Source organism: Streptopelia decaocto (genome assembly GCF_964273445.1).
Source record: "Streptopelia decaocto genome assembly, chromosome: 3".
NCBI classification, from domain to species: Eukaryota; Metazoa; Chordata; class Aves; order Columbiformes; family Columbidae; genus Streptopelia; species Streptopelia decaocto.
In genome coordinates, this window is record NC_138656.1 from 60,139,787 (window position 1) to 60,159,249 (window position 19,463).

General features: G+C 39.9%; 1 protein-coding gene across 1 annotated transcript in view; it reads right to left on the reverse strand.

Annotated features, from left to right (window-relative positions):
• The window catches only part of ARFGEF3 (ARFGEF family member 3), a 90,078-nt gene that overhangs the window by 54,559 nt on the left and 16,056 nt on the right, over positions 1 to 19,463 (reverse strand). The window contains exons 3-5 of the mRNA XM_082050105.1: positions 18,033 to 18,114; positions 14,971 to 15,102; positions 925 to 993 (exon numbers count right to left, since the gene is read on the reverse strand). Coding sequence (XP_081906231.1) covers positions 925 to 993; positions 14,971 to 15,102; positions 18,033 to 18,114 — 283 coding nt within the window. The remainder of the gene's footprint in view (positions 1 to 924; positions 994 to 14,970; positions 15,103 to 18,032; positions 18,115 to 19,463) is intronic.

Below are 19,463 nucleotides of genomic sequence, written 5' to 3' on the forward strand. Positions count from 1 at the left end.
CACTTGGATTGATGGGCCAAGACCAATTGTATGAGGTTTAACAAGGCCAAGTGCCAGGTCCTGCACTTGGGTCACAAAAACCCCAGGCAGTGGTACAGGCTCAGAGAAAAGTGGCTGGAAAGTTGCCTGGCAGAGAGGAATCTGAGGGTGTTGATTGACAGCTGGCTGAATATGAGCCAGCAGTGTGCCCAGGTGGCCAAAAAGGCCAACAGCATCCTGGCTTGTATCAGAAATAGTGTGGCCAGCAGGACTAGAGAAGTGATTGTGCCACTGTACTCAGCACTGGTGAGGCCCTGCCTCAAATACTGTGTTGGGTTTTGGGCCCCTCATTATAGGAAAGACATTGAGGTGCTGGAGAGAGTGCAGAGGAGGGCCACAAGGATGGTGAAGGGTCTGCAGCACGCGTCTGATGAGAAGCAATTGAGGGAACTGGGGCTGTTTAGCTGAAGGGAGACCTTATCACTCTCTACAACTACCTGAAAGGAGGTTGTAGCACGGAGGGTGGTGGTCTCTTCTCCCAAGTAGCAAGCAATAGAACAAGAGGAAATGGCCTCAAGTTGCACCAGAGGAGGCATATTATGTCCTATACCTCTTTCTTGAGGAAACTTCATTAGTTTTAGACTTTAGACTTATAAAGAACTCAAGGAAATTTTTCTATTGCACACGGCAAAGTCTATATGAGGAGTAGTAAATGTGCAGTGTTGTAATATATAATTGTCAGTCAGTTTCCAAAAGTGCCTTCCCATGCAAGCCCATCAGCCCAACTTGCAGCTATTTCTTCACACTGGACATAAAGTAATACCAGTCCTTAAGATGGTAGTTGTGATTTGGATTAATTCAGTTTCAGAGTATGTGTGGAAGACATACTCTAGGTAGCAGGAGAACATGAAGTGACACAAGCACTGGTATGACAGAGGCACTTACCTCAGCAATCTTCAATACTGAACTCCCATTCAGCTCAAATGTGGAGGTATACGTTATACAGAGCAAGACCTTGAATCAAAAGAGAGGGAGAAAAGAAAAAAAAAAGTTTCATCTGTTATTGCCTCCCTTTCCCACCCATGCTCCTTCCATTTTTTGAGCGTACATCAGAAGCTTCTTAATACCACGTGAGGGATAAAGGAGATGGCACAATCAAGTTACTTTTTCCTGAAAAGTTGCAATTTCTGTCCCAGGGGTACAGCCCAGTGGATTAGTTATTGCTGTCTCCTACATTTGACCACAGAAGCAAAGGCAATCCAGTGATCAACACTGGCCTTGGGCTCGGTAGCCAGAATCCATTCATATTTTATCCACAAGCTTTGCATGATTTATAATCAGTCTTTCAATTCAGTTCTATTAGTATAACAAAGGAGGAGGATGAAAGAAAAACGCATACAATACAAGTTACTACTTAGATGACACAGATACATATGTATTATGTGAAACAAGCCATAATTACTGCTTGAGATGAGGATTTCCCAGCCTAGGATACTTCCCATAAGCGCATTATAGTCACTTGATAATGAGCAGCTAAAAAACAATTCACAACCCCCAGCTCATGAGAGAACGCTTGTCCTGTCTTGAGCTCAGCACAAGCAATAGGAACTAAAAGCCCCGTCCAGCACCTTACTTTGAAGAGAAGGGGAGTGGGAATTTTATGTGATCTACCAGGGTAGTGTGGTGAGCAAGGCAACGTGGTGAGAGGTGCTGTGGTGTGATGCCTTTAGTGTCTGGAAATGTCCTCCCTCCTTATCCTCCTTTCCAGTCCTTTCTGACCCACAGAAAACTGAGAGAGTCTGAGCTGTTGTCCTCTCCTTCAAAGCATAAAATGCCCCCATCGCCAGAATTTATGCTTTGCTTGGTCAGAAACAGCATGAGTTTCTCAGGAAGAGTGTGCCAGCAAATACCGGTCACATTAACACTAATGTATTGGCCCCTACATCTTCTCAGCCCCTAAGAACTACTGTTCTGCGCTTTGCAAGGAAAATTGGTGCATTAGATAAGTTAGCATTACTGGCTATTAACCATCTCTCTTATTTATTACCTGTTTCTCAGTGGTACTAGGTTTTTATTTTATGGGTAGGTACCTTAACAGCTACCAATGCAGGACACCATGGTGTAATCTCCTTAGCCCAGAACGCAAAACAAACAAACAACTTTGCCACACTGTTTCTGATGAGAGCTTGCAAATTAAACAAACAGAAAAAAAGGTGCCAAAGATACATATGCTGAGGAAGATCATTCCCCTTAGGTCCCTGTAGTGTGTCATTTTTTTGACCTTTTATTGCTTCGTGCAGTTTCCACTGTGCAAAAAGGAAAAAAAGGAAGAACTCAGGGAACTACAGACCAGTCAATCTCACCTCTGCGCCCAGCAAGATCATGGTGCAGATCCTTCTGGAAACTATGCTAAGGCACACAGAAAATAACGAGGCAATCTGTGACAGCCAACATGGCTTTGTTAAGGACACATCATGCCTGACACATTCGGTGGCCTTCTATGAAGTGGTTACAGCACTGGTGGATAAGGGAAGAGCAACTGATGTCATCTACCTGGACTTGTGCAAAGCATTTGGCACTGTCCTGCATGACACCATGTCTCTAAATTGGATTAGATGGATGGACCACTCGGTGGATAAGGAATTGTCTGGATGGCTGCACACAGAGAGTTGCGGTTAATGGCTCGATGTCCAAATGGAGATCAGTGAGGAGCGGCATTCCTCAGAGGCGGGTATTAGGACCGGCACTGCTTAACATCTTCATTGGTGACATGGACTGAGAGCACCATCAGCAAGTTTGCCAATGACACCAAGCTGTGTGGTGCGGTTGACATGCTGGAGGGAAGGGATGCCATCCAGAGGGACCTTGACAGACTTGAGTGGTAAGACTGTGTGAACCTTATGAAGTTCAGCAAGGCCAAGTGCAAGGTCCTGCACGTGGGTCAGGCTAATCCCAAGCACAAATACAGGCTGGGTGGAGAATGTATTGAGAGCAGCCCTGAGGAGAAGGACTTGGGGGTCTTGGTTGATGAGAAGCTCAACATGACCCAGTAATGTGCACTTGCAGCCCAGAAAGTGGACTGTATCTTGGGTTCCATCAAAAAAAAAAGTGTGTCCAGCAGGCTAAGTAGAGTTTCTGAGTTAAGTTTCTTTATAGTATCCTTTTTTCTGTGAAATGGGCAAAAGGGATTTTCTCATCTTAAAAGTGTTAGATAGCCTACATCAGTATTATGAGATATGCAAGCTATAGAGCACTTGAACTTGCCAGAGAAGGAAATCTGTTTCTAATTATGAATGATTAAGAATTCTGTACTTTGTATTTCTTGATATGAACTCTGCAAATTTCCCTGCAGTCTGCTGCACTCACTGACAGATAGACAAGTTCCAGTGATGATGAACAGTGATGCCTTTTTTCCCATCCACTGAACAAATCCTACTGAATAGCTGCAAAGTAAATGGTCAATTATAAAAGCCCTTAATAACCTCATTTAGTTGTAAGTACATAAGTTACAACAGCTGTTATTTTCACCTGCTGCTCAGTCTCTACCTGCAAAATTTAAAACTTCAAACCTGAACCATTTTGTTTGGTATTAACTGAATTCTAAACTACTGGCCAGCCTTGTATCCAGCTGTTGGGCCTCACCTTGTCAGCTGTTAACTGCTCTGAGAGAACTCAGCAGTTGGCTAAAAAAATATATTCAGTATTTATGGGAAAACTGTGATTTGTACTCTCCATGTACTGCTGTGTAAAACACAGGTGTAACACACAGTTCATAGACCCAGAGACACACAACTGTCACCTCCCACTGACAAACCTCTTGTTATTGTGATAAGAGCCAGGACAGATAGCCAGGCTCGTGACTAATCTTATTTGGCGGTCTGCATGTCCTGATTTTCCCTACTTGTAAAACCTTGTTTGCTTTATGTGATTTTCTGCTCTCTTGTACCATCTTGGCTTTGTACAGTTTGTTAGTACCCAATGCTTTCCACAGATCAAATCCTGGAAGCCATATAGTTCCACATGGAACTACACACCAGTTTAGGCATTCTTATAAGGCCTTGCTCTTCAAAATCTCTTCTCCCTCCCTCTTATTTTTTTTTTTTTAAAGAAAAAAATCCTACCTTTATAGAGCTGAACTGTGAAAAATTAGCACATATATGCCTAATCCATTGACACAAGTGCCAACAACCTGCTTGTCACAGGTGAATGATAGAAAAGTCAGACACCAAGCACAGTAATGATGATCAAAACCTTGCTATAAAGCAATAGAGAATTTCAGCAAAAAGACTGCTGAGTTATGACTGCTACTTTTTAATAAAATGAGATCTGGGAGCCTACTAGCTAGAGAAAGGGCAAATGATTGGATATAATCAAATCACAGAAGCATAAGAAGTTATCAGCCAGCATATTCTTGGCTTAGTCCACTTGCTAGAGTCTTCACTCACAAATCATTTGTGAGATGCGAAAGATGGTCTCTGACCACCGCACAAGACAGCTCTCAGCTGTGACTTCCACTGCAGGGCTCGTTTACAGTCTTGGCGATGTTCCAGACACTCAACTTGTGTGTCTTCCCATTTATGTCAAACAAACAGTAAGACAGCAGGCGTCTCTTTGAGATCATGGGATGAAAAATGGGATTAAAAACAAAATCATAATCATTCAGATCCACTAAAAGCATTGAGTCTCCAGACAGCATAGCCCATAGGCTGTTTAACTACCCATGACACTAACTCAAGTAGTCTGTATGTAAAAAAAATTAAACAAGAAATATACATTTTTTTGTGCAATGACATTTTGTTTTTGCAATGACTGGTAGTGCAAGCAGAAGCAAAATTACAAAGCAATTCCTAGTAACACTCGTAGTACAAAACAACACTAAAAATCAGTTTTCACTGTGTGTGATTAGATCTTAATTGGTACGAACTTTAAAACACACCTTCTTTTCTTAAAAAAAAACCCCTCAAACTCAGACGACTATAGAGATAGATTCAGATTCACACAACCTCCAGGATTTTTTAATTGGTTTGAACTATCTTGCAAATGCCCAGATGAGATCACATTTCCATAAATGGCTTATCCATAATGAAAGTATTCATTTTAACTACTATTGAAGCTTTGACTGTCATAGAACAAGAAACACAATTCCTACTCCCTGGAGTCCCAGGTCTCAACTCTAATATTAGAGTGCATGCACAGACAGTTTTCATGATAAACAAAAACAATCAAAAAAACCCCACAACCACCCCCCCCTTGAAAAGTGTTTCAGATTATATAATGGTCAATTGACACAGAATGTACATTATTTAAATTGCAATGTAATTGAGCTGACACTAAAATGTCCACTCACAGCTTAAAAGAGGTCTCTTAAAGAGGGAAAATTTTAGATTGTAAGACTGTTAAGTGTTGCCAGCCAAGCTCCCCAAGTGCTTAGTACACATCTGTAGTAAAAGGCAATTCTCACATGGAAGAGCTTATGGTGGAGTCACATAAAATAAACAAGGTGCACAAGAAAGCAAGCAGTAGACCCCAAGATGGAGAAAAGGGGGAAACATATAAAACTTGAAAGGAACTGCAATCTGTCATCACCTGAGGATGCTTCAACACCTCACTGCACAGCCACGTGCTACTGCACTCCTTTTTCTATTCCAACACACAAAGTCCCATTGGCAAAATCCTTTGAACATTTGTGTTTCTCTAGATGGGATGCATGTAGCCACTTTAGTCCTCAGAATGCTGAATTTTACAGCCACCTCTAATCCCTTTGTGCGATTCATAAAGGAATCCTGACTTGCTTTAATTGCAGACTAGTAAATGTGGATGCAATGTATGCTTGGATGATTCTCAAATCCTCCTCTCCCTCACACCCCCCTCCCCACCCCTAGGAGGAAAAACCCAGCCAGAAAGCAAGGCAGAAAAACTTTTTATCTTGTTCAGTAATTCAACATCTAAAGCAGACATCCAGTATTTCTGCGAAACAGTTTGAACAGCAGGTATCCTTACACTTGGCAGAATAACTAGTAAGCTGCTCATGTTGCATGCTTCGGCCTTGAAGGAAAACAAGGGCAAGAGAAAGGAAGTGTATAATGAACTCATGTACATTGTGTCACCATGTATCACCGTAGAAAATGGCAGATTTTAATTACACAGAGAAAGGAGACAGTGTCTCCCATGAATCAGTAAACCCCTAAGATGTGTTGCTATCACAGCAGCAACTTGTGCTTAGCATTATGGATGCACAAGGGCTTCAAACAGAAGGGCTGTATCTGGTATAGAAGAACCTCACACATCATCAGCGGTGACAGGCTGAGTGCTCCCACAAGACAATGCCCATTAGTTCACTAGGCTAAAACAGAACTACCGCTCAACACTATTTATGGTATAAAACCAAGTGAAACTTCTGCTTATGTAGTACAGTTATAGAAGGGAAATAAATGATTTAAAGCAATTGCTTAATAGATATTTAACAGGTTTTCTTAACGGCTCTGACAGGGGCTTTTATCTTTAGAATTTAACACTTAAAAGCAGGGAAGATTAAAAAAAGGCTGACTAGCACTGCTCGGATGGCATTTCCCACTTGACAAGTTACAGCCTATTTAGGTATACTGCATTACTTTATGAATTTGAAGATCTATAACTGAGCAAAACATAACTGAAAAAACACAGCAATACAGAATTGAAAAATACCAACATACAGTTTAAAATCTTAAATAAATAAAAAGTTAAAGTTCTAATGCTCCTTTTCTCATTAACAAAGAATGACACAATAAAGGGAGATTCAAGTAGATCAGTCATGAAATAAAGTGCTATTTGGTCTGCTCAGAGTGCTTGAAACCTCCCCTGAAATATAAGTGGGTAGCATTATGCATCAAGCAAAGTAAAGAAAACGCGGAGAAAAGACAGACTATGACCGTAAAAATCTTAAGTAGGAAAGTAGTATAAACCAAAAGCAAGAAAATTATACAAAGGAAATTTTCAGGAAGCATCTTTAAAATAAAAGTAAACTGAAAAAAAAAAATTCCATCTACTTAAGGAGTATACAAAAATAATACAAAAATATTTTAAGGCAATCATTTTACGTATAGATAAGCAAAATTAGTTTTTCATACTATTTTTCATGCTTTTTAATATTAAATAATATATTTTCATTTTGTCCACGCTACAAAGACTGTTAGCTTAAAAATTAAGAAACAAGACAGAACATGTTCTCTGTCCAAGACAGAGCATGTTCTCTGTCCAAAAACACTTCCACAACCTTGCAGCTGAGGAAGTGCTGAGAAAGTTAAAATTTTTGCATTAGAATTTCTTCAGGCAAGAAACTAAGCCTACTTGTCTACTCCTGCAAACCTTTTAAGAGACAGGACTGACCCTTTGCTCAGATTTTTAAAGCCTCATGGCCATCTGGACCCACAGAGGTTGTCCAGGGCTATGAATTCAAGCACTGAGGAAAAGCCACAGACCTGGAAAGAGGCTGATTTATGAGATACTGCTTTCACTGCTGACTGGTTAAGGCAACTCCCATCCAGCACCCATTCGGCCATATCCAGGCTGCTGCCATCTTCATTCAGTTGTACCCATTAAGGCGAAAGCTCAGGTATTTAATTCAAGGCTTTGAATTCTGCTATGCCAGCCAGGCACCTAAGAACCAGGGGAGTTCTTTAATCACAATCTTAAGTATCAGCAGTAGGCATTTACCATAGTTCTAATTAATTTGGGAAAGGCTGAGCTCATCTTGAAACACACAAGGTAGGTCACTCAATCCATTGGAATTAACCTGGTTACTTGTAACTAAGCACATGCATAACATGACTTTTAAAAGTAACCAGGAAAAAAAAAAAAAGTAAACCCAAGAGAGTCTGGATTTGTAGTTGGCCTACATTATAGCAATTTAACTTATAAAAAGGCTAAGCAGAGGAAGCACTAAGAACTCTAGCTAGATTCCTGGGCAGGAATGAAGAAAAGAGTCTTATCTGCATTATATTGTGCAAGTCTTTTCAGACTGGCCTCTTTGACAGTGTAGGCTGCCAAAACATCTCTCAACTATGGGCTGGACAAAAATCAGTTATTGCCTATGACAGCTTGTATCAGGCACCACTGTCACAAGAACTAATGAACACATTTAGGTGAAACATTTTCCAGAATTTTTCAGCATTTCATTAATTTTTTCTTATTAATATAAATTTTAAACCAGTTCTAGATTGAAGTATACAAAGTTGAATAATGGCTTTTATTTTTTACTTTATTTGAAACATAGTCCTTTGCTCAGCAAGAGATTGGATTGCAATTTATATTGCAAATGATGCTGAAAAATGTTTGCAATAATTCAGTACATAAAATATATTGAGGGGAAAAAGTGATTTGTTATTCCAAAATCATATAGTAATTAAAATATGTAGATTAACAGCAATTATCAACAATTGGGTTGCTGATTTTCATCCTGATAATGTCTCTCTTCTCCATTTCCATTTACATTTTTACTGTTGCACCAATTCATTATTATTTTTAATGGGCAATGAAATCACTCTTTTTGTTCCTATACAGAACTATTATACATGCCTTGCCTCAAAGAGGCACCATGGGGAACAACATAGTTTACACATACCTTTAAATCAAGTTTTTTCAAGTTCAGCTTCCTCCTCCATTTAATTTAACAGTTCAAGACAAAGCAGAACAGTTGCAAATAATATTCTATTAAGCATAACCAAGTTTTATGTGGAAAGATACTTTTCATAAACATTAATCTTAAAACAATGACAAGATCTATATATTTGTGAGAGTTTATTATAGTGACCAGCTCATTTATCAGTATCCAAGAAAAAGCTGCAGAATATAATCATCCACAGAGGCGGGATTTTACAGTTGTGTTCTGTCAACATTTCGGATCAACCAATTTAGAACTATTTTTCAAATATATCATATAATTTGTTCTCTGTCATGGAGGGCCAAAGAAAAAAAAAATAACTAGTTCCCCATCAAACACTCCACATCTTGGAAAAAGAAAAAAGTTAGTCTTCCTGTTCAACAGAAACAAAGTTCCTGCCAAGTTTTCTGAAGCAGTTAACAATAAATTTTGCTTGGTTGCTCCAGCACAATCCAGCTTAATCCAATATTTGCATTAGATCAGGTCTATCTCCTTGAACCTGTAATGCATGTTTGTGCAGAACCTAAAACAGGTCAACTGTGACTGTTAAAAAACTGAAAATGAGGACTAGGAGATGGTTTTTAGTACTCAAAGAATCACTTTGCATCTTTAAAGCATTATTGCAGCAATCTTGAAAAGAACAATTACAAACATCCAACCCAAAGACAGCATTTCAGAGGCAGAGCTATTTGCTCCATTTTTTTTCCAACCTTACACAAGCTCAGTTTTACCACAGAACTCTAATTCAGATTTCCGTTATGAATATATCCAAAACAAAAACTGAAATCACAAAAAGAGCTGTCTAGTATTATTATGGAGAGATCCTAAACACTGTATTAATGGATCAGTGAAGAGACAAAGAAAAAATTGCCTTAACATAACATATTTAGCAATGGTTCATTAAACCTTATTCATAGATTAAGACAACTTCTGGCTGACTCCTCACTGAAAGCCTGCAAAAGAAAACCATAAAAATTTTGCCCATCAGCAAGAAGTACACCTAATTCACCAACAAGTGCAAGCTGGAGTCACTGGGAATAAAAAATGAAATAGCTGTTCACCATGGAAAATAGGTAAATAATGGGAATTGGAAGAGTCTTCTCTCTCACAAGCCACTTTGGCAGAATATTCTTTGGTTTCAGAAAAACCTCAAGTTTATTTCAAAAAACACCACAAGTAGAGTAGCCATAAATACTATGAAATCTTCTCTGAGGTAATAAGAAACGAAGTTTGGAAGCTCCACTGACAGAAATGTAATATATATTTGTGACTTGTCCAGCATATCATAACACCATTAATTAGAACAGTGAAATAAAGACTAAATATTTTAAAAGACATCAAATCAGAACACTGAGTTTCCTTAATAAAAGGTAATTATTCTCATTCTTGCCTGAAAATTTGTCTTGCCAGCTGTAAATTTGTTGGGAAATCTGGGCACAGACTGAACTGACATGCACTGGATTACATGACACAGCTTCATCTGTGACTGAAGAAAACAAAAGGAGGCAGGAGAAAGGAAAATTCTAAATGATCAATCATGCCTTTCTTTGTAAGAACAACTAGTTTACTCACAGAACCCGTTACATTACAGTGTATCCGGTTGATCTAGATAGCTTATTTCTGTGTGAGGACTCATCTACTAATTTGCAATTATTCACTAAACTCTACTTTTTTTTGTTATTTGAAAGTAAGGTTCTCATAGTTAGAGAGGGGTACTGCATTATTAGGAAGGCTGTCAATTTCTAAATTAAAGTCACCATAACATTAGTGAGATGACAAAAAAAAAGTCCTTGCTGTTCTCTGTTCTTTCCACCCTCCTCACTTCCTTCGTATTTGGTTTGACCGGCTTCAACTCCATAGTTATGTTCAAAGCTGAGTTCCAGTTCTTCCAGGAGCCTTTCCTGAAGGAACTGGATTTTAGAGTCGGGGTTACAGGTAAAAAACTACAAAAAAAAAAAAAAAAAAATCAAAGAGAGAAAGTAAAAACCACAGAAATGTTAAAGCTAAAAGGGACCTCAATCTAGAGGCTCAGCTATAGATCAGTTTATTTTTCCACTGCTGCTGTGACCATATCTGATAGTGCTTTTGTCAATACTATATGTGTTCCTGCAAACAAAGGTCTAATTGAATGAAGCAGAAGTGCTTCAGCCATTTCAAAAACATCTGAAGCCAGAATTTAAAAGCATCAAACCAGGAGAGAAAATAAGATCCTCCCCACTCCACAACCAAACCCAAACCCATGATATTAATCTTCAATCCAGAACATGTCCGGCACCCCTTTCTGCTGCAGACCATCAATTTGCTTGCCAATCTAGTGCCTAAGATCAAGAAAAGGTCCCCACTTGTCAACATGAGATATACCCTTGCATTTCACTCAGTTATAATACGGCCTCATGTCACACAACAGAAGTCTTCCCACTTCTGGGCAAGCCATATTGCATGATCATGTTCCTCTAAGGTAAGTGCTGAATTACTGCCTCCCCATTTATTGTATATATCGGCAACTTCATAGAGCAGTGAGCCACTTTGGTACCTCACTGATTAAACACTGAATTTGATAGTAATCAACATCTCTTCCTTCCCAACTCACATGAATATTGTAAAGAAAATACATAAGTAAAAATATTCAGATTTTTTGTTTGAAACTGCAATGAAACTATTGATGTATTACAAGAAGATCAACAACAAGGCACTGTATGATTGTGTGATTTTCCATTCCCTTGGTACAGTCAGCTAAGCATAGTAAAGACACAAACTGATATTACATATGTTAGTGGGAATTTTCAGTGTGATAGCAAAGTATCATGGCAACAGCAAAGGTGAATGCTAAAGTGGCCTTATGTCAGCTACATTGCTCCCTCTGGTTATACTTCCTGGACTACCTGGTTTCTCAGTATTTCTTAACATGATTTAAAGCATCTAAATAGCCTCAATTCCCCAGTGTGAAAATACTAATAAATCTCTGCCATAAAATGTGTCAGAGGTACAGAGAATACAGAGCACAGTCATTGAGATATTCCAAAGAAATACTAGGCTCAGCAGTTAAATAACATGCAATTCTGAATGCAAAATTTATACAGCCCAGACAGCTTGCTTCATTACGCAGGAAATCAAATACAGTTAGTACACCTGTGTTTGTTATGGGTGCTCATGCATGTCTCAGAGAAACCACAGTCTTTTCCCTTTCCTCACTGAAAAGACCACTGCCTTCTTTTGGGCACAAAAGTGCTGATGACATAAGAATTACTCAGAGCTTAGTAACAATAAGGGTGTCCTGCAAAAAGATAAACAAGGACTTCAGACTATCACTTCTACTCTGGAAATTCAAGGGGGGAATTTCCCTACATAAGCACTCTATATGAGCATCTAAGAGAAAGATGCAATTCACAACTGGTATTCTGAAAAACTGGAGATACTGGCAGCAGCCCCTAACTTGGAGTTTAGTTTAGTATTTTCTTATTACAAAAAGTAAAATTCCACTTTGATTTAAAGTTCATAATAAGGATGAGGAGTACCTCACCTAGCACAGAGGAGAGAGGTACTGTGAAAAATGAAGGCTTTGAGGTCATTTCAGCAGTATTGATCTTCCCTGGCTGCCCAGGATGCCCTTCAGCACAATCCCCAGCCCTGGCCCCTCAGCCTGGACACTGTCAGCTTGCTGGTTTTGTGATCCTCCAATTCGGGAATCTGTAGAACATGCCATGACACTCATCCTTTAAAAATAAAGAGGATTTGATATCTAGGCATAAATTAGCGAGTGTTGTTTCACTTCCACAGCAGTGGCCCCAACTGCATGGTTTTCAGTTCCAGAGGAGGTCCAGCTAGCACTCCTTTCCATTTATTTACAGTAACCATTTCAGTTACTCTATGTCTTTCCTGTCTAATGCTGCCTCGTCACAATAATATTTGACAGATTCCAAAAGGCAACTAACTGCACTTATGCCTCTCTCCTGCATTCTTCTTTTCACTGCCAATTCCAACTTCCAGTTACCTGAATGTAAACAGCTAATCAAATCCCTTCACACTGACATTTGCAATACAGGTGGGTGACAATGAAACATTAAAATAAATATCCAAAACATTTATTTTGGATAATGCACGCAGTGTGAATTTCTGGTGCACAATTATTGGGAACAACAGCAGAAAACCACAACATTTAAGTGATTTAGCAGCTTACGTGCCAGCAACTTACAATGAAGTCTGTACTCCCACACCTCTATTTTCACATATATTTTGCACAACTGAAAGCTTTTATGAATTTTTTGATGGTTGCATTCTTAACATCTGCAAGACTGGTGCAACTGTGTAGCAAGTCACAAAGAAGCCAGCCAGTATCACTGCTGATCCAGTTTCACACAAACCTGCTCATCTTTAGTAGTGTCTAATATCTGCACTGGATAAAGATGTATTTAATCTCTTTGGAATGGAGTAACACAGTTTAATGTACAATCATACATTGCCTGGAGGACACATTTTAGCAGATCCAGGGGTATAAATGCATTGCTGAGACCAGCTGCTTGAAAAACCCTGAAGGTTTCAGCCATTCCAAGAGACCTGGATTAGCTACAACATTTTCAAGTGTTACAGTGGCATCTGCAACCTCCAGGTTACAATGTAAAAAGCTCTCTACTTGATTTGACTTTTAGGCAAGGCTCAGATTTAATGCCTCTGAGTTTTAACTGCCCTGATTACAGTATGTTTTGATCCTCTGGTCTCTTGAAATACTTAAATTGAAATAGAAGTTTTGCTTTGTTCTCAGGATATAAAGACGTAGCCTGATTTTTACCATACATGCTCTGCTTTTAGCCAGAAAAGGATTTGTACATCAAAATTTCACTCTGTTGAATGAGAACGATGTTCCCCTTTCTCTTTTGCGCTTAAAATGGAACTGAACATGTTGGCTTTGGTTTTATGTGGTTTGGATTTTTTTTTCCTTTTCACATATCAAGACAACTTGAAAAGATATTCACTTGTAACTGTAGTAAAATACAGTGCTCACATTCTTTTCAGTGTGGGAGAAACGCATCACAGATACATGTCATGGCTTTCAAAGAAATTGTGTGCAGGCAGATTCTGAATCTGAAGCACTCAAGAAGGTAAAAAAAGCGACTTGCAAAACATTACTGCATAGCAAGAGAGACTTGCTAGTTCAGTAGTACTAGTTAACTCTTCCCTTTTCCCACCAGAGAGACAAAAGGCAGGAAGGAGGCATGCTGGGTTAGGGAAGCAGATCTGGGTGTCACCAGTTCAGCCCCTATGTGAGCAGAAGCCTGCTCCCATAAACTGTGTAACAGTCCACACCAATATTCCTCCCTTTTTTCTGCTGCTAGGCCCACCATTCTGCATGTTCTGACACAGAGTGTATGTTGCACCGAGGTAGGCATCTGCAGGGGCAAAAAGAACAACTAGTACAGAGCAGTTTCAGAGTGGATAATGTATATTCATTAGAACAAGGATATCGCATGCAAGAAAGAAATAAAATACCTAATCTATGCACTTAGAAGTAAAGGACAGTCAAGTAAGTAGACTTAAATATATCAGTTGGGGCTAGGTATAGTAAACATGCAAAAAGGACCACCAGGTTTGTTCCAAAAGTCAGCTATAGCACTACAAACCCTGTAGTACAGAGTTTACACCCAAACATCTGAGAACTACACACCACTGTACTGCTTCACACAAATACAGATATTGGAAGTCACTTTTTTTATGGCAGTACTGGCAAGTCATACAATCAACCCAATGACAGGGCAAAGAAATTTGACAGCAACTCCCCTCCAAAACAGGATCTCCCAGCAGCTACACTTCATAACACACACACAGAAGAATGCTAAAGCATTTCTAAAAATGAAAGTTTTCACTGAGTATGGAAAACAATTTCTCTCATGCACTAGTCTAGGGACATTTGGGTGCCTAAACAAATCATGCTCCATTATTAGCATTTTACAAAGAGAACATAAAACTAACAAGCTAGAAAGCACCTGTGTACACATAATTCAAAATTACATACCTGCACAGCCCACTCCATGAGCACTAAAGCTCAATACCAAACACAAACTTCCAAATCTACAAGTCATTTATCTGTGAACTCTCATGAGGTGAACTGATTGTTCTGTTTCAGTCTGCGAAAACAGGGACCACCAGTGCACTGACTCTTAATATAACTGTCTCTTATTTAAGCCGGGGAAAAACAAACCAAGTAGAAATGAAAACAACTGACATCTGCCTGCAGGAAGGAGAGAGTCAAATACCATCCTAAGGTGAAGATTTCCAGGGCAACAGCTAATTTGCTTGCTAACTGCAGCATTTGGTCATGCAGCCTCTGTTGCAAGCACTGACGTGTGTGAAACACTAACCTTCATCACTTCAACCTGCAGGTCTTCGTTGAGTGAAGGAGTCACTTTGACAGCATTCAGCATCTGATTAAGCAACTGTTTCTCATCTGAGTCTGTTTCCACGGATACAAACCTCTCATCAGATAGTAGCTTCTGCAGAGAAAAAATGGCAAAGTACAGGTTGAGACAAAATTGCCTCTGCCCAATTCTGCTGTAAACTACGACACCTAAACCTATTAGTGTTTGGTACTATGGTGGCTAGGTTTTCTATGTACAAATTTCAAATTGATCTAATAATACAAAATACAAAACTACAGCAAAAAACAGGAGATCCATGCCACCATATGAGGACAATTAACATCTTTCAAATCAGCTGCCATTCCAGTACCATCTTTCCCCATCCCACTTCTCCAGTGTCCAGAAGAAAGCAGACATCAGCAACTGATGTGAGAGATCACAAACCATTCCAAGTAATGCTCTCAGCAAAACCCCTCGACAAATGGGAAGAGGGTGGAACCCTCACACTTCCTGCAAATGCAAAGAACAATGCCAAAAAAAACCCACTCAGTCTGGTATCCTGGCCTCAAACTAGTGCCATCAGATACCCTATCCAGCAGGACACAAGACTCAGCTGTCATCCTGCTTGCTCCAACAGAGCACAAGCACTGTGGAGGTGGCACTTCTGATCACTGACAAGATGTATTTTATGTCATTCAGAAGTTGACTAATCAGGTATGCGATCAAGACACTCAGAGTTAAGGCATTTGTCTTCCCAAGTAACCATTGCATGTGATGGAGCCCGGCTTTCCTGGAGATGGCTGAAAACCTGCCTGCCCATGGGAAGGAGTGAATGAATCCCTAATATTCTTGTGCTTGCACATGCAGCTCTGCTTTCCCTATCAAACTCTGTCTTAGACCATGAGTTTTCTCAAATTTACCCTCCCGATTCTCTCCTCCACCCCATTGAGAGGGAGAGAGTAAGCAGCTGGGTAGGGCTGAGCTGACAGTCAGGGATAACCCACAACAACATTTTAAGAATTTCCCCACATAGCAGTATAGCAAGTGCTTTAGCACTGTACAGCCTGATGAGACTTAACTCAACTTACAAGGAAAATGATATGTTTTTCTATATAAAGGAGAGTGTTTAGTTTGGTATGAGAGATACAGAGCTCCTGGAGAGAATCCAAGGAAAGGCCACTACGATAATGAAGGGACTGGAGCTTCCCATGAGGAAAGGCTGACAAAGCTGGGACTGTTTACCTTGGAGAAAAGGTTTGGAGGGGGCGGTCTCATCACTGTAACTGAAGGGAAGGTACAAAGCGAACCAAGCTGGGCTGTTTTCAGTGGTGCCCACTGACAGGACAAGAGGGAATGGGCACAAACTGAAACACAAGAGGTCCCTTCTGAACAGCAGGAAACACTTTAATGTGAAGGTGACTGAGCACTGGCACAGGTTGCCCAGGGAGGTTGTGGAGTCTCCCTCCCTGGAAATATTCAAAAGCCATCTGGATATGGTTCTGGGCAACCTCCTCTAGGTGACCCTACCTGAGCAGGGGGGCTGGACCAGATGGTTTCCTGAGGTATCTCCTAATCTCCACTACCCTGTGACCTACTTTTGCTAGATGAAAGTTGTACTTCATCTCATTTTTGTCTTTTAGCCTATTTTTTAACCTATCTCCCTAACATCAGTTGCATGGTGTGCTGTTATATCCTTCATAAAACTTCACATACCATAAATGCAGATGAAGGACTGTATTTTTGCCTGGATTACTTTAATAGGCTTCTAGATAGGAGGTAACACTCATTTAAGGTGCCATGCTGCAAATACACAGCTTGGCAATTCCAGTTCCTACAGAACTCAAGCATATGTGCAGCAAGTTAGAAGAGTAAAAAAATTAAATTTATCTTCACTGAGTGTTCTCAAGGAAGTTATACTACAGTGGGTAGGGGGACATTCATAATTCCTCCACTAACCTTAGTCAATCATCACTCTACAAAGTTCTTCTAACAGGCATACCTGCACTGGTACAAGAGCAGACATATATTCAAATCCCACTAGTCTACTGTTACTTTCATTTTAAAAGCAACCCCCTCTCCCTCTCCTACTCGTCCTCCCACTGCTCATATATCTGAAACACAGGGCACAGGACCTCCGAGTGAGACCAGAGGACTATGCTGCAAGAAAGCAACACGTGTCTTCTGGCAGAGCCCAATAATTAGAGTGACCCTTCAGAAAGTATCTTTTTTCCTTAGCTAGAGCCTCCCACAGCTATGTCACATCCTGGTACGGGGCACTGTCTAAACAAATGCCTGACACATCCTATGCTGAATTGAGTGAATTTGAACGACCACTTACATCCTTATACTCCCAAAACAACTTCATGCTTGCCCTTGGAGGGAGAAATTTCTTTTTGGAAAATGGTGGTATGCATTTTACACCCCAGCAGCGTACCAGCTTTTTCCACAACTAGCACTCCCCTAGTGGTACGTATTTACTGATACTCATTTGTCGAACTAAAAGAAAGCTAAACTGATTTAGTTTTTATACTGTCAAACCCAAGAGTCATTTTGTTGCTTATGCTGCAGTGCTGTTTTCTTTCGCAATTTCTTGAACTTTCAAATCAGGTGCTACTCCTACTGTTTTCAGTGTACAAAAAAGCATGGAAAGTGCCCACACATAGAGAACACAGCTCCCAGATCCTTTGTTAGCCTCTCAATCTTTCAAGCACTGCAGTCCTCTCTTCTAATTAAATAAAACAGAAAAAAGTTGACTCAGATTAGTTTCCAAGACATTTAGAAGTGGCAAGGCTTACTGAGGGTAGCACAAGGCCATACAAGGAAGAGTACATCTCCATTTCAGCACTGAAAGCCAGGAACTTCCACCTATCTGCAGAACATTTTTAGCTTCTGCAGAATCACTGGCCTTTACTTGCATCCTAACTTCTGAACACTGTTACAGAAAAACAAACATTATTGTTAGGTCCACCTGAGGACAGACACTTTTCCTGCAGTATTTTTCAAAAGAAAAGCCTAGATTTCCGTGACACCCACTACCCACTAACACACTCACTCACAAGCCATACCTGCATCCCTGCTAGAGCCTGTTGGGCCAGTTTCATGCTCTTCGATTCCAGAGCCAGTTGGAGAGGAAGGAGACACTTCTCCCTGCAGAAAATTAAAAACAGTAAAAATGAGAGGGAACAATGGAACTGAAACTGGTATTCAAAGGAGGAACATTCCAGAAGGGCCGTATCGTTTTCAGTAAGATAATGCATACAGGAATCAAGGAGAATTTCACAACTCAGGGAAGAACATTTACCCTCTAAAGAGAGCTGGCATATTTCTTCACATACTGTTAAGAATGGTCTTTTAATTCAAATTTCATAAAATATTTCCCAACTGTTAGCCCTCTGTGTGCATACATGAATGTGCAACACATAATGAAGGGATTCACACATCAATAGTGGTCCTTCAACTCAGCATGATGAGCATTACACTTCAGTCACCTTCTGTTTAATACTCAAATTGCTAGAAAAGTAGTTTCATAATTCACTTTCTATTAGTCAAGTTTTGGTCTATGGTCTCCTTTACAGTACAGTATGCCCTGTCATTTTAGCTCCCTCCAATTATAAATGCTGTAGAAAAAAGCATGTAGCATGTACAACTACTATGACTAAGCTGCACTTTGATTACAGAATAACACCTTTTTAAAAATATTAAAATAACTAACTAACTAGGATAATATTTTAGATGCTTTCGACTCAGTGCTCACATACTGAATTTTTCTAATTTGGTGACCAAACCAAAGAGTGTCTGGAGCTATGACTTCCCACTTTACTCCTTGTTCCTTATCAGAGGAGGGCTGCAGCATCTGAGGAGCACCTAGTAACCACAAGCCCTTTAAGCAAATCCTGCTAGTTGGCAAGGAACCCATTCCTGATCAGAGATACTCAGCTGATGTCCAACTACAGTTGCCCCTAGAGGTTTGCAACACTTCATTAGGTCACATATCATAAGAGGCTCTTATCTCTTCATACAGAGTCTATTTTTGCATTTGTATAGACACACTTGCTTCTGGCAAACCATTCTGTGCCAGCCCTTGAGAGTATTAGTTCTCCAGCTATCTGCATTGTACCCCAAGGAGCCCTTTCAGAATTGTATTAATTTCCTCCCCATGGAAACAAGTATGTGCAAGGTAAGAAGGAACAACCAGTTGAGTCTTTTCTTACCCCACTGGAAACCAAAAAGCCCTGACTTGTTCCATTTGAACTATTCTTCTTTGTCAAATCTCAATGCATTCAAACAAACATATAAACCCCCTGTCTTTTCAAAGTAGAGTCAAAGATGTTTAATTTCTAAATATACCAAAATGAAGAGTTTTTCCTCTTTAGCCCCTGTGAACTGCCTTTTACCTGAATTCACTTAGTTTCAGTTGACTAACTCTCCTACAATTTTAAAGGTTCAAGTTCTGACATGAATGAAACACATGCAGTAGGCCAGTGCGCACAGTCTGC